Source organism: Parasteatoda tepidariorum, chromosome 3 (genome assembly GCF_043381705.1).
Source record: "Parasteatoda tepidariorum isolate YZ-2023 chromosome 3, CAS_Ptep_4.0, whole genome shotgun sequence".
Taxonomy (NCBI): Eukaryota; Metazoa; Arthropoda; class Arachnida; order Araneae; family Theridiidae; genus Parasteatoda; species Parasteatoda tepidariorum.
Window position 1 is genome coordinate 15,745,709 of NC_092206.1, and position 27,484 is coordinate 15,773,192.

The 27,484-nt window shown below is 28.9% G+C and overlaps 1 protein-coding gene across 3 annotated transcripts in view; it reads left to right on the forward strand.

Moving 5' to 3' along the window:
* The window catches only part of LOC107436458 (proton-coupled folate transporter), a 108,643-nt gene that overhangs the window by 65,118 nt on the left and 16,041 nt on the right, over positions 1-27,484 (forward strand). The window contains exons 1-4 of one of the 3 annotated variants that reach the window (XM_016048193.3): positions 9,647-10,733; positions 11,487-11,726; positions 13,482-13,565; positions 16,912-17,068. The exons of 1 other annotated variant lie outside the window; for it this stretch is intronic. In XM_016048193.3, coding sequence (XP_015903679.2) covers positions 9,755-10,733; positions 11,487-11,726; positions 13,482-13,565; positions 16,912-17,068 — 1,460 coding nt within the window. In that variant the 5' untranslated portion in view covers positions 9,647-9,754. Of the gene's footprint in view, positions 1-9,632; positions 10,734-11,486; positions 11,727-13,481; positions 13,566-16,911; positions 17,069-27,484 lie in introns of those variants that run through there. One more of the 3 variants, XM_071178359.1, reaches the window with a different exon arrangement.

The window sequence follows — 27,484 nt, forward strand, 5'->3', positions numbered from 1 at the left end:
TTTCACAATAGCGGTGCTCTCTCGTCAGACGAGAGGCGCTCCCTCTTGACTTAATTCGCACTGCCAAAGGCTGGTGAGCATAGCTTGTCCAAGTGCCATTAATAACCACAGCCACGTATTTTTCCAAAAAAAGTATGCATGATTTCCTTCTCCAAATTTTACATTCATTTTTACATATGTTTGAGGTAGTCTTGAAATTGTGACAATTTATGACAAGGAGGAGGGAGAGGTAACAAAAAGTGTGATATTGCATGTTTTGATAAAAATAAATATATTTAAAATTAGCACGTTAAATATTTTAATATTAATTGTTTTATATCTTTTTTTTGTATCAAAACTACGCATCTAATTATTATTGTTTAAAAATTATTACTGCATCTAATTATTATTGCTTACAAATGTTATTAAAAAAATCGAACTAAAAGTTTTAAAATAAAATTTGAAATATGATCTATGTGTTTTGTTTCTAAACTTTTAGCAGAGTTATTTCCGTATGGGCACCAGCTCACGCATCTATCTTAAATTTCTTAAAAAAATTAGAGGTTTGCTCGAGATGGTTATAAATTATAACTTTTTAAGTTATTCGCAATTTTTTCTCTTTTTTTTAAAAACTTTTTTTAATTCTCGCGTTCCATTGCCATGGTTATCCCCATATATGGCAACGTTACTTTTTAAAAGTAACGAGTAAAGGTACAAGTATTTTTAAAAAAAGTAACGAGTAAAAAATAAAAAGCTCTTAATTTAAAAAGTAACGAGTAAAAAGTACAAGTAAAAGTACAAGTACTAAACAAAAAAAGTAACGATTTAAAAGGCCATTTCTGGGAAATCGAAAATTCAAAGTAACCTAAAATTTTATTGAATAATATTCTTATGTTCTTTAATGTTTTTGAAAAATTGTTGTTATTTATTTAATTATTTTTAATTTTGAAAGTTATGGACATTAATTTATTTTTAAATTCGGAAGAATATTATAATATAATTTTATAATATAATCGTATAATATAATTTTAAAATCAAATATAATTTTAATATCAAACTTTTTATGGATTTGCACGAAAAAGAAATTTTATCTATTGATTTTAATTTTTAGTTTATTATTTTTATTTATTTAAATTACCATTGATTTAAAATTGTTTTACTCTTTAGAAACGCGTTTTAAAAACACAAACATAAACAAAGCAAACACGGGGTTTCAGATAGCTTTGTGATCTTTGAGCTAGTAAAAAATAATTGAATGTGCAGTATAAGTTGAAACAGAAGGTATTTAAACACGAAGTTAGCTGTGAATGCATATATATTGCACATTAATTTTATAAATTAAAAAAACATAAGCATTTTTTTTAAATTTAATTTTTTGTTTTTTTAGAAAGCTTACCGAGTTTTAGAAAAAAGTAACGATTTCATTCGATATTTCCGTTACAAATACTTGTACTTTTTCCCTAAAAAAGTAACGAAAGTACAAGTAAAAGTACTAAATTTAAAAAGTAACGAAGTACAAGTAAAAGTACGTACTTTTTACTTGTACCAGCGGTACAAGTAACGAAAGTAAAAGTACTGCCATATATGGTTGTCCCTAAAATTTTGCGGTTTTTCAGTGCAGGTACCAATACGGAAATCTGCTAGCGTATATTTATAAAATATAAAGTGACCTATGACAAAAGAAGTCCGCGAAATATGACATTGTGAAAGGAGAAGAGGGGTCAAAAATGTAGAAAATTTTTTTTACACCATTTATGAACGGTCCCTTAAAAACAAATAAAGTTCTTAATTTTTTTTTCGTTTGAAGTTGACTTCAAACTAGTGCATTGTCCCATATTCTTTTGTTGAAAAACAAACTCCTTCTTCTCACTTATTATTAGCTTATCAGTACTATCAAAAGATGGTCTCAGTAATGTTTGACATTGGAATATTCCTTTTAAAAATTTTCAATAATCTTCATTTCAATTGTTAGGGGATCAATTAGACGAAAATTTTTTTTAAAAAATATTCCCAACTTGACCTTGAATACAATTCATTCATTTTTGTTTTTAGATTCTCTTTCTTTCCTCAGTTGTTGTTAAGGCAAACTATCATTGACCTAGACATTTAAATTACAGATTGGCCATCTATAATGTAATCAAGATAATACTTTGCTTTATATTATTATTAAATTAGGGTGTGTGAAAGATCAAGGAACGGTGTGTAACTTTCAATTAGAGGAAAAAAAGGTTACGGATTAGTCAATATATCTTTGAAATTTACGAGTAAAAAATGTATTGAAAATTTCTAAGCTAGATGTTTTTTTTAGACGTTTAAAAAATAGAAAACTGAAAAAATAAATATTGGCCCCAAGAATGACATAGATTATTTATCGTGCAGAAAATAGCTTGGAAATCTAATAAATTAGAAAATAGAGAAACTCAAAAAATGCCAGAATAAAATATTCCGAAAAATAACGCAAGCAAGATGGTTTATTCGAAATAAGAACACACATTGCGATCTCAACAATGATTTTTTAGAACATCACACTGTAAAGTTAAATTGATTTTTTTGTGTGAAAAAACCATAATTTGTGATGCCGCAGGATTTAATGACAGTTTTACGTTTGAAAACCTGAAAGAAGGCATAAACCCGAGGCCACTGGCAGCTTATTTTGGCAGCTACTCATCTTTATCTAGAAAACAAAATATTTAATTTTCTTTTCATTCCAATTTGTATTCAAGTTACCAGAAAAAATCCCCTTAACGTTGAAAACTTCAATATGGATGGGGAAAAGGGGTAGTAAATGGTTTCAGACACCCAAATAAATTTTGATGATGATGACGACATTGATTAGATATGCGATTAGACTAACGCTGATTAAAGTGGAAGTAAAATGAATCAGTCAAATTATCCATGACCACTTTTAAGCTACCACTTTTAAATTTTTTTTCATCCTTATTCTGATTTTGTACGAATGCTTTCATGAATCACCCATCTTGAGGAAGTTAAATAAAGAATTCAAAGAAATCAACTAACTAGCATTTTTACATTGCTCAAAGCTGAAATATAAGTTTAAGTTTCAGTTCGCGTTTTTCGCTGCGGCTCTTATTCATTCGGGATAATGTAATTCATCTCCGGATGATGTAATGCAGTGTTCCCCAACCCCCGGAACGCGGACCGGTACCGGTTCGTGGATCAAATGGTTCCGGGCAGCCCATTTCACTGAAACTGAATTTTAATTCCCAGGTTTATACCCCAAATTAAAAATATCTGATAAGGAATGGATCTGCGACCCATTTGTCAACAAATCGGGCGAATCTAGCATGTCTGTGAAAGAAGATCAACAGTTGGAGATAGCAAATGATGGCTGCCTTAAAACTACGTTCGAGACAACAACTCTGACGGTGTTCTGGATTAAAGTCATGGCAGAATAGCCCGAGATTGTCACCACAGCACTTAAATTCCTATTGCCGTTTCCTACAACCTATCTGTGCGAAGCGGGGTTTTCTGCAGTAAACAGCAACCAAAGCAAAGCAACAGAATAAACTGGACATAAGCAACACACTTCAGGTGTCATTGTCTCCGATTACCCATAGATGGAACCGTCTCATTGCAAAGAAACAAGTTCAGAGTTCTCATTGATTTAACGTTCTAGTAAGTTAAAATGTTAAATCACTTAAATTTTTTTTTTGCTGTAACTGTACTTTATTTTGAAGGAATGCTTAAATACAATTAAATTAAAATTAATAAATCAAATATATAAACCAAATATCAAAAATATAAACAATCAACTCCCCCCCCCCCCCNCAATCCCCCCCCCCCCCAGCGGGCAGCGGTAAAATTATCAAACGTTGACAGGTCCGCAGTAATAAAAAGGTTGGGGAACACTGATGTAATGGAATCTCTGGATGATGCACTCTTCAATCCATATTACCAATACTATCACCAATTTCCTACATCTTATATACATATAAAACTGATGTGATTTATAGACATCGTTAATATGATTTTTTTGCTGAATAATGTCTAGAATATTTTTAAGATTTGAATAAAATTCCTTAAGTTTACTTTGCAGAAATAGTAATACTATCCGTTAAACGATGCATAAATCTTTAAAGAGACAATTAAAAGGACATTACTCTCAGAAGAGTAAATAATGAACACCAATTAGTTGATCTAATCGTTGAAGTGCATAATGAGGTGTAATTATCTCGTTCAATAATGTTTATTACTAATAATAAGAAAGGGAAAAATTGTTAAATAAATAGATAGTTAGATGATTTGTGAATACATTTTGATGAAAATTTGTTTGTATTTCATAATTTAGTGTAGCTAGTTGCTATTTTCAGTAAACTTTTTCTTCGAAAAAAATGGGTTTTTCGCTTTTACAGATACGATTCATTGCGATAAGGCCAATCTAAATAAATAAAATTAAATTGGTATGATAGCTTTTTCCAAACTGACGAAAACAATCCATCAGTAGTGGGTTACAACTCCATCAGTAGTGGGTTACAACAAGACCTTGAATGTGTAAGGATCTTTTTACAGTTCAAAATGTGTGAGGTAAGCTTTAAAATTTTTATCAAATCCCAACGTAATAGCGTAACAAGATAGACACCATTACATGATTATTATTAATTTAAAAGCAGATACGAAACCTTATTGATATTGCTAGATAAATGCAGCCGTTCATTCGCATTCCAAAATTGCAATATAAAGTTCTAGGTCATACATACATAAATATGAAACTCGAGAAAGGGTTGACGAAAGATTTAACTGACACACGATGAAATTATGGTTTCGAAATTGAGAGATATATTTAGAGAAAAAAGAAGAAGAAAAAAAACGTTCTCAATGTACTAAATTAGTCGCTTTTTAATTTTATTCTGTTTGGCTTCACATTCAGTTAGCAGTTGAAGTTTTTTATGCACTCTAAATGTGGTTGCCTCTAGTTTTTGCTCCATACCCTAAGAGGGAAATTGTTTTTAATTCTTTAAGTTAATATTTGAAATTATTTTGAAGCTCTTATCGTTAGGTGTGTGTAGCATTAGCTTTAGAGCCATGATGGATAATAAATGTGTTGAGAAGAAGGAACAGGAACTTGTTCGTAATTTATCAGGAACCCAGTTAGAATCCAAGGAAAGTGATATCAAAAATTCGAAACAACAGTACAATGTGGTTGTTAATACTGGCACGATGAATAGGTGTTCAGTTGCAGGGAGAAGTTTCAAGTTCATTAAGTCTATGAGAATCGAACCCGTGATGTTCCTCTTCATGTTCTCTTCTGTGCTGAATTCCACCTTCTTGACGAATTTGATAATGGACAAGGGGTGCCTTTTGCACTACAACTACTCTCAGAATGTGTGTGATAACCTGCATAACCAATCTAATGAAATGCATAGAAATAAGGTTGAGATGATTGCCAACAATTACAATCTTTATTTGAGCTTCTTAGTCCCTGTAGGAGCCTTCATGGTAATATTTTTAGCACCATGGAGTGACAAATATGGTCGAAAACCCTTATTAATATACGGTTTGATAGGATTTGTCATAAATGACATGGGGATTATTTTATGTACAATATATTTCCATTCTAAATTNGCAGTGTTTCCCAAAGTGTGGTACGCGTACCTCCAGGGGTACGGGAACAGTTTAGCGGGGGTACGCGTTCTTACGCAAAATAACTTGCAACAAGCGAAAATCTCAAATTTTTTTTATTTGAAAACAAAGCTAGCCATGAAAATTTACGATTACGTATTTTTCTATTGGCTATTTTTTGCAGAGTTATCGTTAATAATTAGTGGTGTTAACAGCCAGTTGTGATTTTTAATTTTTGTGCAATTTTTAAAAATCGTTCGAAAAAAATACATTCATTTTTTCATTAGTGGTACACAGCGTTAAGAAAAATGTAAAAAGAGTACACTAAAGTTAAGTTTGGGAAGCACTGGATTAGGTAATATATCTTTGAAATTTAAGAGTACAAAATTTATCGAAAATTTCTAAGCTGGACGTTTTTTCTAGATGTTTAAAAAATAGAAAACTGAAAAAAAAAAATAATAAAAATTAGCCCCAAGAATGACATAGATTATTTATCGTAGTGAAAATGACTTGGAAATTTAATAAATTGGAAAATAGAGAAACTCAAAAGATGCCAGAATAAAATATTCTGAAAAATAACGCAAGCTAGATGATTTATTCGAAATAAAAACATACATTGCGATCTCAACAATGAATTATTAGAACAGGGGTTTCAAACTTACATGAGGCCGAGGGCCACAATTAAAAACACCAATCAAGTGGCGGGCAGCAACTTCATCAAAATTTTACATAGGACTCTTTTATGTTTGAAGGAACATTAAATATTACTGTCAGATTTTTATCAAGTTGTACAAAACAAAAGTATTGAATTACAAATTAAAATAAGTAGATTTTTACCTAAGAAGTAATATTTTTTTTTTGCACAGTTAGTATGTTAAATTTCACAGAAACGAAGAAATTAGTTTTTTTTCTTAAACGAAGAAATGTACTTTAAACCCATATAGATTTTTTACGAAAATTGTCCGCAAAAAAAAATAACTAATATATTTTAGTTCGCGGGCCACAAAAAAAGGCTTCGAGGGCGGATGCGACCCGCGGGCCCCCAGTTAGTAACCAATGTATTAGAACATCATATTCCATAGCTAAACTGCAAATTTTTTGAAAAAGTCATAATTTGAAGCCGCAGAATTTAATGAAATTTTTACGTTTGAAAACTTGAAGGAAGACATAAACCTTAGGCCAGTGGCAGCTCATTTTGGCAGCGACGCATGTTTATCTAGAAAACAAAATATTTAATTTTCTTTTCATGCCAATTTGTATTCAAGTTACCAGAAAAAATTCCCTTAACGTTTAAAACTTGAAGATGGATGGGGAAAAAGGGTACTAAATGGTTTCAGACGCCCAAATCAATTTTGATGATGATGCTGACATTGATTAGATATGCGATTAGACTAACGCTGATTAAAGTGGAGGCAAAATGAATCGGTCAAATTATCCATGACCACTTTTAAGCTACCACTTTAAAATTTTTTTCATCCTTATTCTGATTTTGTACGAAGGCTTTTATGAATCATCCATCCCGAGGAAGTTAAACAATGTATTCAAAAATTCTGCATCATCTGTCTAGCTTAAAAAACGAGCTGGATTACAATTTGCCTTCACCTTCTCGAAGTGCAACCAGGAAATAAACTAACTAGCATCCAGTGTTGCCAGAATTTAAGATTAAAAAGTAGCTAATGGGAGCTCCAAAAGTAGCGGATTCGAACATTTTGTCTCCCCAAAAAATAAGTTTTATNTTGAAAAATCAGTTCAAGAAAATTGGAAGGCTGTAGAAATGTCCATTTATTGCATTTTGCTTTGGAATACAAGATAATTTATTCTCTTTGAATTTAAAAATTAGGTACAAAGTTCGTCCCCAGATGGCGCCACTGACTGAAAAACTACAAAACCATGTTCTCTGCTATGGATGGTGTTTTCTACACTAGGGAACGCTGCAAGCTCCATATCGCCTATACTTCTGGTCTACTGTTTCCATTGTATTTTAAAGTCATTTGGCTCACAACGTGATCATTGTGTTTTGAGATTTTTGCAAACGTGGTATTTGATTACTTATCACTTGTGTTTACAATGCTAACAATACTTGTGTTTACAATGCTAAAGGTGCGTAGATGGTGCACAGCTTGCAGCAAGAACAAACGGTAATAAACAAGTGGAAAGAGGCCAAATCAGGACTGCCAAAAAAGCGAGTTATTCAAAATCTGGCAATGTCACCTTTTTTTAACAATATATCTATAAATAACTAAAACAAAATTTCACTTCAAACTCACCAGAATTACTTAATAACATTAATATCTTTATGAAATACGGCGGATTTTATCTCAGAAATTATTTAATTTACTTCTTTCATTGAAAAAAAAAACTATCCGTTTGAAAATATCGCCTAGAAGAATAAGCTGTAGTAAGCAGTTTCAAACTTTCTAACCGGAACTAGAGCAGGTATTGAGCTCGAGATTGTTATTGTTTACATTTATATTGAAAACACCATCCATATACTAAATTAAAAATTGCAATGCTTTGCGTTAAAAATTTTCGTCAAATTCAATATTTTGTTTTAACTCCGATTAAGGATCACGTGGTCTCGTGATTAATTTTTCTAGAAGATAAAAAACTAATCAGGAATGCAAAACTAAAGCGGATGCGTTTTCAAAAAAAAAAAATAAATAAATAAAATGTCTTTTTCAGAAAAGGTAAAGAAACTGCAGACTTTTCAGAATCATTTAATAATGGAAAGGGTAAAAATTAAAGATAGATATATTTCTGTAAGAAAAAAAGTAGCTCATTTTTAAGATTTGTAGCGTTCGAAAAATAATGTGTAGCCCCAAAAGTAGCGGGTAGCCCTATTTCGATTTTGAGTAGCGGGAACTTTTAAAAGTAGCCCAATCCGCTACTTGTAGCCCAATCTGGCAACACTGCTAGCATCTACATTGCTCAAAGCTAAAATATAAGTTAAAGTTTCAGTTCTCATTTTACTGCAGCGCCTCTAATTCATTCGGGATAATGTAATTCATTTCTGGATGATGTATTGTAATGGAATCTCTGGATGATGCAATCTTCTATCCATATAACCTATACTATCACCAATATCCTACATCTTATATACATATAAAACTGATGTGGTTTATAGACATCGTTAATATGATTTTTTTGCTGAATAATGTCTAGAATATTTTTAAGATTTGAATAAAATTCCTTAAGTTTACTTTGCAGAAATAGTAATACTATCCGTTAAACGATGCATAAATCTTTAAAGAGACAATTAAAAGGACATTACTCTCAGAAGAGTAAATAATGAACACCAATTAGTTGATCTAATCGTTGAAGTGCATAATGAGGTGTAATTATCTCGTTCAATAATGTTTATTACTAATAATAAGAAAGGGAAAAATTGTTAAATAAATAGATAGTTAGATGATTTGTGAATACATTTTGATGAAAATTTGTTTGTATTTCATAATTTAGTGTAGCTAGTTGCTATTTTCAGTAAACTTTTTCTTCGAAAAAAATGGGTTTTTCGCTTTTACAGATACGATTCATTGCGATAAGGCCAATCTAAATAAATAAAATTAAATTGGTATGATAGCTTTTTCCAAACTGACGAAAACAATCCATCAGTAGTGGGTTACAACTCCATCAGTAGTGGGTTACAACAAGACCTTGAATGTGTAAGGATCTTTTTACAGTTCAAAATGTGTGAGGTAAGCTTTAAAATTTTTATCAAATCCCAACGTAATAGCGTAACAAGATAGACACCATTACATGATTATTATTAATTTAAAAGCAGATACGAAACCTTATTGATATTGCTAGATAAATGCAGCCGTTCATTCGCATTCCAAAATTGCAATATAAAGTTCTAGGTCATACATACATAAATATGAAACTCGAGAAAGGGTTGACGAAAGATTTAACTGACACACGATGAAATTATGGTTTCGAAATTGAGAGATATATTTAGAGAAAAAAGAAGAAGAAAAAAAACGTTCTCAATGTACTAAATTAGTCGCTTTTTAATTTTATTCTGTTTGGCTTCACATTCAGTTAGCAGTTGAAGTTTTTAAAGCTCTCTAAATGTGGAAGTTGGAAGTTCTTGCTCCACACTCTAAGAGGGAAATTGTTATTAATTCTTTAAGTTAATATTTGGAATTATTTTGAATCTCTTATCGTTTGGTGTGTGTGTAGCATTAGCTTTAGAGCCATGATGGATAATCAATGTGTTACGAACAAGGAACAGGAACTTGCTCGTAATTTATCAGGAGCCCAGTTAGAATCCAAGGAATGTGATATCAAAAATTCGAAACAAGAGTACAATGTAGATACTGGCACGGTAAATAGGTGTTCAGTTACAGGAAGAAGTTTCAAGTTCATTAAGTCTATGAGAATCGAACCCGTGATGTTCCTCTTCATGTTCTCTTCTGTGCTGAATTCCACCTTCTTGACGAATTTGATAATGGACAAGGGGTGCCTTTTGCACTACAACTACTCTCAGAATGTGTGTGATAACCTGCATAACCAATCTAATGAAATGCATAGAAATAAGGTTGAGATGATTGCCAACAATTACAATCTTTATTTGAGCTTCTTAGTCCCTGTAGGAGCCTTCATGGTAATATTTTTAGCACCATGGAGTGACAAATATGGTCGAAAACCCTTATTAATATACGGTTTGATAGGATTTGTCATAAATGACATGGGGATTATTTTATGTACAATATATTTCCATTCTAAATTGGAATATGTCTTATTATCTAATCTATTTGCCCAATTGAATGGTGGATTTATTTGCATACATACAACAATCAATAGTTATACTTCTGAAATGTCAGATTCAGAAACAAGATCATTGAAATTCATGCTGTTGCATATTGCTTTCGAGCTTGGAGTTACTTTGGGCGCTTTGTCTGGTGGCCTTTTGTATACATTTTATAGTTATAATGGCGTTTTTGTGACGATGACTGTTTGTCACGTGTTGACAATTTTATGGGTCTTGTTTCTTATACCTGAAACTAGAGGGCAGGTCGTTCAAGCCGATCTGTTGAAAAAACTGAACGATTTGTGTTCGATTCGCCATTTTACGAATGGAATGAAAATTTGTTTAAAACGGCGGGAGAATAGCGGGAGACTTTATTTATGGCTGCTGCTGTTGTCTGGTTGTTGCTTCCAATTATCTTACATGGGTATGAAATATGTATTATTTATTTTCATATGAATTCAAAGTAAACTAAATAAATTAAAATCAAGTTTTTTTCATTAAATAAATTTATATTTTATTGTAGTCAAATAATTAGCTAAAAGAACAGAAAACTGTTGCTTTTATTAACTTTTATATAGCAATCATATTCTGAAGCAATTTAAATTTAGAATATTTATATTTTATTTTAGAACTTTCTATTCTTTAACTGTAATTTATTATTAGTTTTTTAAACAGTTATTTTCATTTGCTGGATATTGTAAACAGTAATGTCCGGATAACACGCGATTTAACTTTGTTTGATGATTAATTTGCTTCTTAATTTTGTTTGTTTGCTTACATCATAACATTTTAAACTTATAAAATGTTTACTTTTTGTTGTGTATAACACTATTGTTACAAAAATTAAGTGAATATTTTTGTAATAATATAATTTTATAATAATATAATAAAATATAATAATATAATAATTTTCTTTGTCTAAAATGTAAGCTAGTTAAGATATGATGTTGTTTAGTAATAGTATTGAAGTATTAAATAGTATACAACGTTTTACAATGATTTTAGTGGCAAAAAAATCAAATTTATTAAACGACAATAAATGTGATTATGAAATTCAATATATATATAGCATGTTTATGTTTGTGTCGTGTTTATGTTGTGTTTTATTTTTTTCATATCATCTTTATTTATTTATTTTTTGTTATCTTTATCTATTTGTCTCATTTTTTTTTAAAAGTGTACACCAACATCAACTATGTTTATACGCACCATATGTATGAATGGAATCCAACAATATATTCGAAAGTATGGTCAGCATTCAGTTTTTCGGAAATGATAGTGTTCTTAGTATTCAGCTATGCTTGCATCGAAATTTTCAAGTTCAGTGACCCCCTTATTGGCATAATCGGTTGCATATCAATTATCGGCAAGAACATCTTCCTGGGTCTCGCATTCGAACTTCGAATCTATTATTTGAGTAAGTTTATTTCAAATATGTTTTATAGTTAATAGAAAAAACGAATTTATATAATATAAGCGAAATTTCGAATTAATATTCATTACTTCAAAAACAGCTTTTTTTTAAATAAATAAATTTTTTTAATTAAAAATAATTCGAAATTTAAGTCTTATTTTACAGCGATCGCAAATAAATTTAATATTATCGATTAACATTTAATAATAAATTTATGAAGTTACATTTTTTTACTAAACCAATTAACTGATAATAATAATGACTAACTAATACTAATATGATATATAATAATTATAAATCAAGTAATAGCTAAAATAATTAAAATATCACCCAATTATTTTTTTTTCTTTAATAAAATGATAGAAGAAAATAAATTAAAAATCATTCTTCAGATTCTTTAGATAACTCTTAAAGGAAGATTGAGTTTTTTTTATCCTAAATTTATAATCTAATTGTAAATTATAATAAAAATTTCGTTAAAATTTAAAAATTTTTATTTTTAAAATTGAATTACATATTTTTTAAAAAAATACTGTTTTAAAATTATATTTCTAAAAAAACTTTTTTTTATCGATATAAGTTTTTCTTAAAATTTAATTTAATTTAGAATACAATAATATAAATAATTTAATAATTTAAATCAAATCAGTAATTTCAATCAGAGTGAGAACAAATTTATACATTTTGAAATAAATTTGAATGTGAGGATACACTTCTAATAGACATTATGTAAACAAAGCTGTAAACAAAAACATCATTTTTTTAAGTCAACGTAATTGTAGATGAATCAATTTCTCGAAATTTTGTCAATGAAAACTTTTAGTCAAGATGGATTATGACATTCTTATTAGTCATTTAAAACATCAAGTAATCAAATAAGTATTCAAGTAAGCAAATAAGTATTTAAGTAATCAAATAAGTATTTAAGTAATCAAGTAAGTATTTAAGTAATCAAGTAAGTATTCAAATAATCAAGTAATTAATATAATTTCATCATATAAATAATCCAAGTTTTGCAGCTAGGTAATTTTTCTCCGAAATATTTTTGTCTGAGAAAGAATTTTTTTTCCCGTGTAATCGATCTTAGTAAATACATAATTTTTTTTATCAATCCGAGAAATGTCACTACTCATAGAAAATAACAAATAATGTAAAAAAACATAAATAATGTAAAGAACACAATAAAAACATTTTTAATAGAGATTGCGAAGTTGGGCCCCTAATAGACAACATGAGAAATAAAACTCTTAATTTTAAAATAGTTCTTAGGCTACAATGATATTTCTCGTAATAGAAAAATATGCTTATGAACGCATGTAACGAAGAACCATAGAAATTTTTTTAAAAAGAATTGAAGTACTAATATAAGTACTAACATAAGAACATTGCAGTGGACACCAAAATTTCTTAATTTCAGCGTGCCGAAGATTGAACTGTAAAACTTTAAATCAAATTAGAAAAAATAATAAATACTAATATTTTTTACGTAAACCGTTTACATTCCTTTCAGTTTCTTATCAATTAATTTGTTTAAGTCATTTAAATTACTGGGTTGAGTAAACTCAAAGGATTGTTTACTTATTTACGATTATTTCCCTTCTATTTATTCCAATTGACGTAAAACACATCCAAAAATAGGTTATTTACTAAACGATGACGTAAATAAGAATTATTTAGCTTTATTGTATAAATTTTGCCATTAACTTTTCATTATAATTTAGATTCAATGAATGCAACGCTTATGTTTTTCTTTTTTAGGTAATATTTTTGGATTTTTGCACGGGTTTGGAAATTCTGCTATCAAGTCCCTGATATCGAAAATTATTCTTGAAGAAGAATTAGGTAATTTATTTTAAAAAATTTCAAAATAATAGTCGTAAGGAAATTTTCGTTTATTTTATCAATTTAATATTTTAAATCCCATGATTAAAAGCTGAAATTAGAAATCAAAGTTTTAAAGTGTAATAAGTGTAAAAATTAATCAATAAGTGATTATTTAATTAATTTTATAATTAATAAATATTAAATATAATTCTCAACAATCTGAGCATAGGAAGTATTTTTCTCCGTTTGCTCATTCAGTTTATTTACATTTTTCTTGTTTCCTCTATTCAGCAATTTTTTTTAATTAACTAGCATAAAAATTATAAACTAAAATATTTATTACTATTCTTTGCTTAGCTAAAAAATCAAATACATATTCGTACTTTATATCATATTATTAATAATTTTATTTTTTTTCCTTGAAAAAATGACTATTTTTTAAAGAAAAAGTCACTGAATTTGTCACTCGAAAAAGAAAAAGTCACTCGATTTCGCACGAATTTTGTATTTTACTGCAAAATTACATTTTTTTAAAATCGTGTAAGAAATTGCATATCTTATCACTCAAATGTTTTGTACTATTATTAAATAAAGTAATAAACAATCATAAATATTTATTAAAAACTATTTTTGGAATGTCTTCACCCTTTCGAATTGTTGAATAAATGAATGATCGTGAATCGTGTGCAAAATTTTTTCAATTCACTTAAAAAGTTTTCGAGATTTGGCAAAATACACAAAAAATAAAGTAACAATGAGAAGTCTAAATATCATACTATTGAGGATTAATTTCTTAGATTGCGGCAACATCGTATATTTAGGGGATCAGAAATCTGAATCCGTCGAAAAAAAGGGTATGTTTATTCTGAAAATGTACGTATTTGAGTCTGATTTCGAAACTTAAAAAACCATCAGCAATAATTAATTAATATATTTGAGGTCACCTCTCAAACTATTAGAATTGAGTCCTAGAACGTGAAAATCCGATTATTTGACCAAAAGATATTCAAGGTATTCTTTTTTGTGCACTGTACAATTAAAAGGACTACTTAATAATGGATTCATTTTTTAAAAAGCTAAAATTGGAAAACTGGAATTTCAAATTTTTTATGATTGATCTTCCGATTAAAAAATTATTTTGTGTTTATTAAGGTTGAGGATTAAGGTTTAGGAATAGTAAAATTAGAAAAAAAGTTCTTCAAATCCGATTGAATGTTACATGAAGTACTGGAAATTATTCGAAACCTAACTTAATAAAAATAATAAATAATTTGATATAAATAATGAATATAAATATTAAATATAATGAAAATGATATAAATATTGAAAATAATTAAAATTAGAATAAAACATAAAGGAATAAACCTTGGCGAACAAAGAACACGTATAACCCGCAAGAACCCTTAGGTATTCTTTGGCCAAGGAATAAACACATTTCTTGCATAATAAATAATTTGCTTTAATTTTAAGTTTTTAAATAAGCTTGAATTTAAATTATGTCTTTAAAAATGTTTGAATAATATTGCTCGTTGCATGCGATAATTTTTATTTATCTGTAGATATTTCATTTTATTATCATAGAGTATCCTTTCAATGGAATAAAAAAAAAACACTAACAAGCGTGAAATTCGTATTTCAGAACCAAATTCATCTAAACAAATTTCAAGTCTGTTATTAAAGTTTTTTTAAAAAAAAAATTTAAATTTACACTTGTGAGTCTTTTCTTACACAATAGCAGTAATTGGTGCGAAAAGAAGTTATGGTATAGATAAGCAAATACAAAATAGAATGCGAGAAAATATCTCAGGAATTTATAAAGTGCAAAGTGGATAGAAATTTTAGGCATTTAACTCTTTCACTTTTCAACGCTTCAAATAGTTTTATTTTTTATAAATTTAAGGAGGAAGTTGAAAATATCTTTTGTTATCATCATACTTTCAAGATGGCGATTTACACTAACTGGCCGTAAAAAAATGTGGCCTTTGAACGCCTCACCATTTATAAGTTCATAAATTAGTTTATTTATTGACACATGGTTTCATCAGTTAATTGATTTGACTAGACACTAAATCACCGGTTCGTTAATTGATTGATTTGATCGCTTATTTGTAGGGTAATTCGCTGATTCATCCTTCTATTGATTTACCTATTTTCAAACACACCGGCTCACCATTTCATTTATGAACTGATTTGCCTGTTTACTAATACACCAATTCAACGACTCTTTCATTTGTTATTATTTTGAATCAGTAATTCTCTGATTCAAGAATATGTTAATTCATTAATTTTTAAAGTTACTGAGCACTTTCCTCTTATCTCTTTTCTTTCTTTATTTACTTACAGTATTACTATTATTCATAATAATAAGTACAATTAATTACTATTATTCATAAAAATGCTTGCCATGGAGATGAGATATTTATTTTAAAAGAATTAATTGACTATATTTAAAGTTAATATCCTATTTTGTGGGGACAACACATGTTTTTAAAATCATGAAAGAAGTCAGGATTTCACAAAGCTTACTTAAAATTTCATGATATAATTTCCATTACTTGCCCTTATATATGTAAATTAGTAATTTGTTAACATGTATAATATTATTTTAATTTATGGATATTAAACTTATCATGTATAATAGAATTTTTATATTTTGATTTTGAAAAAAAATTGAAGATAAGCAATTTGGTGAAATAATTTAGTACATTTAATGAAATAGCTTTTTTTTTGAAAATCTAATGAGATTATTTGTGTAAGAAAAAAGTCTGTACTTTTTAAAAATAATAAATCAATTAAATAAAATGCTTATAAGTTTTTCAAGAAAATATAATTTTTATATTTTTTATGAAATGCAATATTTTGTAATAATTTGAAATGTATTATTTCAAAAAAATATATCTTTCGTTATAAAATAAAGTATATGAACTTCCGTCTTCTTATAATATTAGGCTTATTTAAAAAAATCTTGATAGATAAATAAAATATTTTAGATAAAATATGAATAAGACGTTTAAATTTATAATATAAATAAGATATTTAAAATTTATAATATAAATAAGATATTTAAAATTTATTTTTATTTATTCTTACCAAAAAAATCTTTGACAACGCGTTTTTCTTGCAGTCCTTCTCTACTACTGGTCTGTGTATACTACATTATAACTTTTGCTGAACTTTATTGTCTAGGACGGAAATTATTATTTATTGCATAATTAAAATGCAAATAAATAAGACTATCATTAAAGATACTTAACTCAATTTAAGCTATAAAACTGGAATAGTCCATTATCTCAATTCACCCTTTTCTTGATCATTTTAAAATTATTATTGATATTTATTTGACACCTTTTTGTTTCAAATTTAGGTCAAGTGTTTTCTTTCTTGGCGACTTGTGAAGCTATTATTCCTCTCCTTGGGAGTGCTGTTGTAGCAAAAATATTTAATGCGACAGTTCATATTTTTCCTGGAGCTTGCTACATAGCAGTAACAATTTTCCTAATTTTTCCTCTTGGAATGTTCATGTAAGTAAACATTTTGCTCCCCAGGTAACAGTCATGTAATTTTATCAAATGTATCCAAATATTTTACCTTAATTTCATTCATGTTTATTCTTGTATGAAGTTGCAAAAAATTTCTACTTCCTTTTCTTTTAAAAATAAGTGGTGGTGAATATCTGTATGTAAGGTGTTTAGTTGTCGCCACACTTCATACGTCTAAAGCTACCATTAACAATCGAAAGCTGTCAATATGTACAGCTCACTCAAAAATAAATAAATAACTGATAACTTTGAATAAATTTAGATTTAATGATAGGATCTTACCGATCTAGAACTCTATCTTAATGGTCCGAAGGGGATGAACTCAAATACGCTAATTATTTAGAGCGGACGATATTTTAAATTACGCAATCAGACATAAAAATTTATTTTCCTTGAATAAATATACTTTTTTTTAGTTGCATTCAGATTTTGACAGGAGTAGCCACAATTTGGGAAACATGGTATAACCTTTAAGATTGATTCCTAGAACGTGATGAACTGATCGTCAGATCAAAAGTTATTCAGGCTGGTTAATTTTTTTTTGCGCATCTGATTGCGCGAAATAGAAAAGCTAATCTGCAAATAATCTGAGGTGCTTATTATTTGCACCCAGCTAATCTGCAAATAATCTTAGATGATTTGTTTTAGAGCGGAATCGATAATTTCCCCCAATTTTCCCAGATAATGTACATATTAACTGTCACCGTATCGTTCTAATTCAAAATTCATTTTTCATCGACAAATTAGTTGATTGTTCGATTGCTTCAACTTGATTCTTTTAATAACCGAAAAATGAATAAATGATTAAGTTAAATTCCATAATTATAAGAATATTTTAAACAGTTTAATTATTTGCATTACATTATTTTTTTTAAAGTGATTGATGATTTATTCTATTAACATGTCAATTGTTTGATAGTCGAGATTAATTTTTTTAGATAACGAAAAACGCGTTAATGTAATGTAATAAGTACCTTCTCACCATGTTAACGCGTACAGAAACGTTGTTGTTCCAGCAAAGATAGTTTTTTTTTATGACGAGTACTTTGTACTTAATTTACAGATTTCCTTGTTAGTTTGCAGATTACTTAGAGAAATTCGAGAAATGAAACATGTTTTCCGATATTTTATCGAATCTCCTTAGTTAATCAGCACACTAGCTATATAATCAGCAAAATAACTGATTTTTACTCTTTAGCTTTAACATACATACTTTTTTTAAATCCTTGCTAAAAATGAAGTTAAAATTAACTCATAAAAATCAAAATTAAAAGTTAAGTCTGCGAATCATCACTATTGAGGAAGATATTAAAAACATCGAAAGCAGTTTGATGGCAGACGAAATTGGAAGACAAAATTGCTTTCTAATAATCACCTCTATAGTTTTCTCAGAGAATTAAAAAAACATTTTGATGTTTTTACATAACCTTTCTCAAAAATAATGCCAGATTTTAACAATGTGTTCCCCCCCCCGCTTAAAAATTAATTTGTGACAAATATACTGTATGCTGTTTTGTCTTCATTTCTATAGAAAAATAGTTTAAAAATTCTTGTTCGAAATTATAAAATAAAAACAATTACTCATAACAATTTCAAATTACAGGTTTCAGCACAAGCAATCAATGTTGGAATCAGATCAGTCTATTATGATCTAGTTCAAATTCGTAAATTAATTAGAGACTGATTTAGAGTCAGCGATTTTAAGATCTATTGGTTTGAATTGTCAAATAAATGTATTAGATTCGTGATTTGAATGACACAAATGTAATTTGATTCGAATACCTCCGATGATGCTTTTTTCTCAACAAACATATGCATATTTGTCAACACTTTAACATAACAACACTTTAACATAAGTACTTTTTACTTATTAAATTAGCAATAAAACAGAAGATACAATTATTATATCGAAACTCATCCTACAAATACAAGCGAAGAACTAAAATTTAAATGATTCGAAATCGGTATCGTTTTCCCTACAAGCAGCTCAGATTAAACAATAGAGAAAAATTGTTTTTAATGCTAAATCGTTGTCAATCCAGCTGTGATGACGTATTGCGTGACGTAGCTTTGAGGGCGTCTCCTTCCTCTCAGACTAACTTCTATGGCGGGGATATCCCTTGTTTACAATATTAGAAATCTCTTTCATCTCTTTTATTATTAACTGTTACGAACGGATAAATGAGTTCGTAGTTCCCATCTTACGTGCTCATTTGTGCCATGTAAGTATTATCTTCACTTAAAAAGTTATAACAATGTTTAAAAAGTAAGTAACAATGTGTTCGTTTTAAGAGTTCAGCTGTTAAAATTTTGTATTTCGATATGAAGGTTAGGAGGGAGGGAAAAGGAAACCTTGAGGGGCAACTATGACTTAGCTGTGACGTCATAACTACGTAAAGAATGTGTTTGAAAAATTAAGAGTAGTAATTTCTCCTCGCTCGTTTGCAAATGAATTGTCATTTCACTCTTCTGTTTTATTCGATCAGGAGTTAATAACAACTGTAAGGATGAACTTAACTGCTCTTTAATTTTAAATATAAAATTTGAGAGGCAGTTCTTGTGTCTTGTTCGCAAATAGAATTTTAGAACGTTAAAAGCTAGTGGTTTAGTTTTGGGGAAGGTTTGAGGGACAGAATCCCCTCCGAAATTATATATTACAATCATGTAGTAGTTGTTATTGACCATCATCTTCGAAACCATTTACTTCCCTGTTAAACGGTGCCAGACTGTCTGCTCGGGAAAAGTCCCGGAATATTTAATTGGCTTATTCTTTTCTTCTTAGAACTATCTAATTATAGTCGTCAGTCTTTGTTCTGCAACGCTGCGCGGCTCTCTGCTATTGATGTCGCTGTTATACTTATTTTCTTTCATCATTAAAATTTATTCATTATTAAAGTTTAATTGTTAAATTAATTATTGTCTTTTTTCTTTCCTTTGCTCCACAAATCACTATATATATATATATATTTATATAAGTTCAAAATGAAGATAAAATAAAGGAAAATTACAGACAAATTAAAAAAAGGGGGAAAAGAAAAATAATAATAAAAATAACAAAAACTGGAAAAAGAAATAATACTAAAAAAAAAATTCGGAAAGAAAAGGATCAATTTTTTTAAAAATTCCGGAGAATAAAAGATATAATCTTTTCTTTAAAAAAATTAAAAAAAAAACTTATCCTTTTTTTTCGAATTTTTTTAAAATTTTTTATTATTATTATTTTTTTCAGTTTTTTGTTATTTTTATTATTACTTTTCTTTATCCCCCTTTTTTACTTTGTCTGTCATTTTCCTTTGTTTTATCTTTCTTTTTAACTTATTTTATGAGTTCTATTTACTTGCAGATTATGCGCAATAAATGAAACTTATTGTTNTCATGTATATATATATTATTCAGGGTTTCAGATGACTAAGAACACACTCCTCGAACATACATTAAAACTACGCTAACCAGTATGAAATCACCAGAAGTTTGAGTTAACACGGATTATTATTTAGATTTAATTACCAATTATAAGTTACCAAATTATACAAGTGTGTTCTAAGTCATCTGAAACCCTGAATAATTTTCCAACTAATAATTGTTTTTTATGTTAATGACTGGCTTGAGTTTTCCAACTAATGACTGCATCTCTTGTCGTTTGTGCTAGGCAATATTGTATATTCCACTTTATTGTCGAAAATTATTGATATATGGCAATATTTTTTTACAATTTATTTTACAGTAATCAATATTTTCGCTATCCGAATAAGGTTCTCATAAGAAAATAAATAATAATAAGCTTTTTTTAATATTAATAATATGATATAACAAATAAATAATCATAAGCTTTTTTGCTACTGCAAACGTGGTTTGTTTTCTAAGTTTTCATATAACACAGGCCTGCGATGAAAAAAATACAAGGGGTCTGATTGCTGAACTTAATGTATTTTTTGGTGCTGAAGTGGAAAATAATAATGAAAAATGTCCATCACGTCACGTTTTTTAGAAAAATTTAATTTCACTGGTATTTTTATGAACATTTATCATAAAAAAATTTTCATTTCTGAATTTCTTCCCTTCCTGACTGACCAGCATTCTACTTTTGCCAAATCTACAAAAGTACCCCTCTATCACTACTTCCTGTCACTGTCCCTCTCTCTGTAACAATCTCTCTCTACCAATAGCGTCGCGAGAATTATTATCTAGGTCCGCTGACCTCTCAGAAACACTGGCAAGCGTTATAGGGAGTCATTTTAAATTTTGCTTTTTTCTGTGCGTTTCGTGAAACATGGCTTTGTGTTCAAGACATTGTGAAAATTTCCCATATGACTTTTGTTATACATGCGGCGAATATAGTGTAGTTAAAAATCGCATGAGGAGCATTACAGACTGTGTAAGAGAACTTTATCTCGCATATTTTGACATGAAACTCGGAGATCAGGACAAATCTTGGGCACCTCATAAAGTTTGTGTGCAGTGTCTCAATGATCTACGCTTATGACATCAAGGAAAGAAGACTGCTTTACGATTTGGAATTCCTATGATGGGGAGAGAGCCCCAAAACCACTTTGATGATTGTTATTTTTGTTCCTGCCATGTTCGTGGGTATAACCGAAAAAATCAAAGACTAATATCTAAACCAGGCTTTCGTCCTGAACGAAATAAAATATATCGACCACAGTTAGACCATTTGCGGTGATTTGAAAGTTATCTCCATGCTTCTTGGTTAATAAGGGAGATTTATAAAGTACCCATGTTTCATTTGTGAGTGGGACAGTCGTGACAAGACTCAACATTGGGTCAAAAAAGGAATGGTCGAAAAGACAAAATCTTGACCCAGGCACCAAGAACGTTATTCGAAACAGCTTAGTTGATCCGAAAAAAGTATTGTTACCTCCGCTACATATTAAATTAGGTGTAATGAAGCAGTCTGTCAAGGCTGTTCCAAAAGATGGCAATTGTTTCAAATACCTGTGCAAAAAGTTTTCAGGCTTATCCCAAGCAAAGTTGAAAGAAAGAATATTTGTTGGTCCAGATATCCGCAAACTCAGGAAGGATAAAGAATTTGAGACTAACATGACAGAAACGGAAAAAGAAGCGTGGGTTGCTTTCAAAGATGTCGTCAGTAAATTTCTGGCTAATTACAAGGATCCTGATTATAAGGAAGTTGTAATGAAAATGCTGGACAAATTTAAAACGTTGGGTTGCTCCATGAGTGTAAAAATGAATTTCCTTCACTCACATGTGGACTTTTCCCCTGAAAATTTAGGAGCAGTTAGCGAAGAACAAGGGAAAAGGTTCCATCAAGATATCAGAGATATTTAGCGTAAATATCAAGGAAGATGGGACATGAACATGTTCGCTGACTACTGTTGGATGATAGCTCGGGATAAACCTTAGATTAAGCATAAAAGAAGATCATCAAAAATAAGTTTCAGAGGAAAACGAGTATATACTTAAATAGAAACTTTTCTCTTTTGTTTTTGCTTGTTTTGTTTTTTGTTTCAAACTTTCATATACACATACACAATATTTGTTATTCTTGGTTAATCGTCAATTTTACGTAAGTTATCTCAATAAAAACAAATTAAAATGATATGTTGGTGATTTTCTTCTAGAAACTGATGTAAAAAGTTTGAACACAAAGAACTTATTGTTTTTCTTTTGATCAGAGGTGACTTCTGCGGCCTGGCGACAGTATTTTTTATTCATTTTAACCTATAAAAAATTAGCTGATAGCTCAAAAATCAATTTTCTTTCACAAGATTAAATTTTACATAGATCAAAATGAATGAAGAGAGCAGTTACTGGATAGTACATGCAAAATTATTTGAGAGAATTCCATTTCAAATAGGATTTTAGTAAAAACATTAATATCGATTTTATAAAAAATCCTGATGTGATTGGGGAAAATGAAGGTCATTTTCGAAATCAGCACATCAAATAACATATAAATCAACAATAACTTCTCTTGTATTTTTCAAAAAGTTCAATTTCACAGGCTTGTGTAATTTTCCAAGTCTTGCGCTAAGGATTAAGTTATTACTCTATGAATTAGCCAAATTTCAAAATTCTTAGCCAAAGGTTGATCTTAAAAAGAATTTAAAGACAGATTTTTTTGCCTTAGAAAACTTCAAATCAAAATACAAATTTACTTCAAATTGAATTATTTTATAAAATGCAAATTCAAATTAAGAGTAATTTTGGTGTTGAGGAAGGAGTGCTCTCTTATCGAATGCTCTCTTATCGTCTTTAAGGAAAAGAAATCGGAATAGGTTTGGGTTAAATTTTGATAACTTATTGAGCAGTAATATAAAGGTAAACCTGAAGCAACATATTGTCGATGATATTGTCGCGAGAAAGCATATATTCTGTAGGCTATATGCATCTTGCTACCGCTAAATCTGTTTTATTGACAATAACTGTAGGAAATAATTTCGTCACGCGATAGAGCATGGTCCGTCCGACAAAGAACGTGGTACTCTGTATTTTAGGATATTTTGTTTCATGCTTACATAATCTTTCTTGTTGCTACGCTAACATTATCTGGACTTAATATAATTCGAATTGGTTATGTGACATATCTCATGAAAATTACAGTAATCGAATGAAAAACCTTCTTCTTTGAGGTAGGAAAAATAATTCGCCAATACTTCCGCCAAAAAAAAGTAGCTTATATAATGTGTAATATATGTTTGATAAACGACGTTAACTTAATGTTGAAAGCAGCATTAAAAATTTTAAAATAACTTCTCAGAGAATTACATCTCCCTACTTTGAAAAATTATAGATGTTACTGAGTTTTTCTTTTTCCATCAGTGTATGATTTTTCTTAAAGTGTGCTATTGATTGCCCTTATACTTTATCACTATAAGTTTTTTCTCTTTTTAATTTTCTTTCAATTACAGAATGTCCACTATTTTTTTAATGTAATTGATACGTTGCTGTTGCCGCCAGCAAGAAATAAATTCAGCCTTTTTGCGAGGTTACGTTAGAAATTTAAATACAGTATAGATTAGAGAATTCCTTTACCCAGAACAGCTCCTTACAAAGTTAGTTTTTGATATTTTTTTATTATTAATTTAATAAAAATATTAAAAAAATTATATTATGGGAAAAAATTCGATTTTATTTAAATAAAGTTTTAAAGTAATCTGTTGAATAGATTTTATTTATAATTAAAACTCATCAATTTTAATTTAGGAATTATTATAGCATGTCGATTATTTCTCTCGTTAAAATTTGTTTTTGATGCAAAATATTTTGATGACATTAATCACATTAATTTACTTTCACGAATTTGAGTTATCTGCGTGACAGAAACTAAGCTTTTTGCCGCAGTTTTTAAATGATACGCTACATTTGAAACGTAAAATCGCTAATTAATATTAATAGTGCAATTAATAACTGCTAACTTACATTTGGGTATTTGAAACTAATTATATTGTTGTGTCTAATGTGCGGTTAATGTGTGTTAACGTTAGAGCTTTAAAGCTTGGGTTTATCTCACGCTGAATCAGTTTTCGCATCTAATTTAATTGGATACCTGCAAGCGACATTACGCGTGTGTGTCGATTCTGATTGACTGACCTATGCGTGACGTTGTTTGCAGGTATCCAATTACAATAACTTTATAAAATTATTTTGTATACTTAGTTACTATATGACAGAACGTTTTACTCATTGTTCTTATTTATCAAAGCTTTTCTTAATTTTTGTAAATTTTACATTATTAATAATTTTGTTAATATTTATATATTAATTTTTAATATTTTCAAGGACCAATCTTTTGTTTTATGATAATTAAATCAGAGTTTCAAATGGCAATAATACCTGCCTAATCAATACTTTTGCTACCATTTTGCCGAGTTTAATCAGATATGAAGATAATAAACATAACCTTTATACTTTCGGTTTTATTGAATATCTCTCTGTTGTATTTCTATTGTGTTTAAAAGATTTATTTCTTCTACAAAAACGTACATTTCTCCCTGGTCTTTATTCAAAGCTAAATTCTATATTTAATGCATGCAAAGTAAGTTGTAGTAAGTTGTTTGTCTTTACTTTTCTTAATTTTTTTTTAATTTGCAGATCTTAAGTAGTAATTCTTTTTAAAAATTTACAAGTGTTAAGTACTGACTTATGTGAATTTTATTTAAACTCTTCAAATGTTGACAATTAATTTATATGATTAAACACAGGGAAAAAGTTCTGGTAAAACAACTGTACTCTATGTTAATGATATTTCTTGTTAAAAAACGAACATAATTCTACTAATAAAAATTATAATTCTGGTAATTAAAATAAATTCGGTATTTAAATCGAACATTTGGTAATTTTCCTGTTTATATGGCAACGGTTTACTGCAAAATAAGGTCTTCAAAACTATAATTCTTATTATGGTACATTTAGTAAAAAATAAAAATATTAAAAACAAAAACCGAATAAATGATTTTTTTTATGCTATGCTATAAGGAATCACGCTAAAATTTTACCACATTCATTAAATTTTATCACTAAAATCTATATTTTACCGTAGATTTCATCAAAATCTTTACCAAAACCCTTCGGTAAAAATTATCTACCTTTTTGTTGATCCCACAGAGCCAGAAACACGGTATATTTTTCTATATTCTAATAGTTTTGACTATACTTTTTTTCTCAGTGTATACTTTTTATTATTAAGTAGTTAAATACCTGTTCTTCGTACGGGTTGTCAAAAAAGTAAATAATTAATAAATATGCCTTAATCAACACTACGAAAACATGCACAAAACTGAAAAACACATACCGACACATGGAAGCTAAAACAATTTCATTTTTTTATTGTTTGTTGTCCTTCCCGGTGGCTTTACGTTACTAGATAAAGGATAAGAAAAATGAAAGATTTACTATATTCAATATTATATGGCATAATGTTATTGCTTGAAATCAAGTTCCAGTTGTCAAAAATTACCATAATCAATTTTCTCTGGTACACAGGGTGGTAAACCTATTATCACAGTACCTGTAGTTGGCATTTTGGTACCAGTATTAATATATTTAGTGCCCATTAAAAAGCACGAATTAACTCAATTTCACAAGTACCTATTGCTAAACTTAATTAGGCATCAGTGGCGTCATTAATAATAATAAGGCAATTTTTTATGGTTATAATATACTAGTAAATATATAATAAGTATCTTTTTACCATTTAGCTTTATAATACAAAACTTTTTTTAACTTCAATTTGTACCTTTTACCATAATTAGTTAAGCAGTTAGGTCCGTGGTGTCTTCAGGCGTAATTTTACCAAGGTTCCGGTAATTACGGTACATACATATAAATATTCTGCTTAATTCATATTGATATATTTCACTAGTACCTATTACTAAAATTAATTAGCCATCATTAGCGTTATTAATAATAATAAGGCGATTTTTTATGGTTATAATAAACGAATAAGTACCTTCTCACCTTTTAGATTTTTAATACGATACTTTTTTTAACTTCAATTTGTACCTATTACCATAATTTGTTAAGCAGTTAGGTCCGTGGTGTCTTCAGGCGTATTTTTTATCTAGGATCCGATTATTAAGGTACATACATATAAATATTCTGCTTAATTTATATTGATATTTTACTAGTACCTATTGCTAAAATTAATTAGCCATCATTAGCGTCATTAATAATAATAATGCGATTTTTTATGGTTATAATATACGAATAAGTACCTTCTCACCTTTTAGATTTTTAATACGATACTTTTTTTAACTTCTATTTGTACCTATTACCATAATTAGTTAAGCAGTTAGGTCCGTGGTGTCTTCAGGCGTATTTTTACCAATGTTCCGGTAATTAAGGTACATACATATAAATATTCTGCTTAATTCATATTGATATATTTCACTAGTACCTATTACTAAAATTAATTAGCCATCATTAGCGTTATTAATAATAATAAGGCGATTTTTTATGGTTATAATATATCTACGAATGAGTACCTTTTCACCATTTAGCTTTTTAATACAAAACTTTTTTTAACTTCAATTTGTACCTTTTACCATAATTAGTTAAGCAGTTAGGTCCGTGGTGTCTTCAGGCGTATTTTTACCTAGGATCCGATTATTAAGGTACATACATATAAATATTCTGCTTTATTTATATTGATATATTTCACTAATACCTATTGCTAAAATTAATTAGCCATCATTGGCGTCATTAATAATAATAAGGCGGTTTTTTATGGTTATAATATGCGAATGAGTACCTTCTCACCATTTAGCTTTTTAATACAAAACTTTTTTTAACTTCAATTTGTACCTTTTACCATAATTAGTTAAGCAGTTAGGTCCGTGGTGTCTTCAGGCGTATTTTTACCAAGGATCCAGTTAATAAGGTACATACATATAAATATTCTGCTTTATTCATATTGAT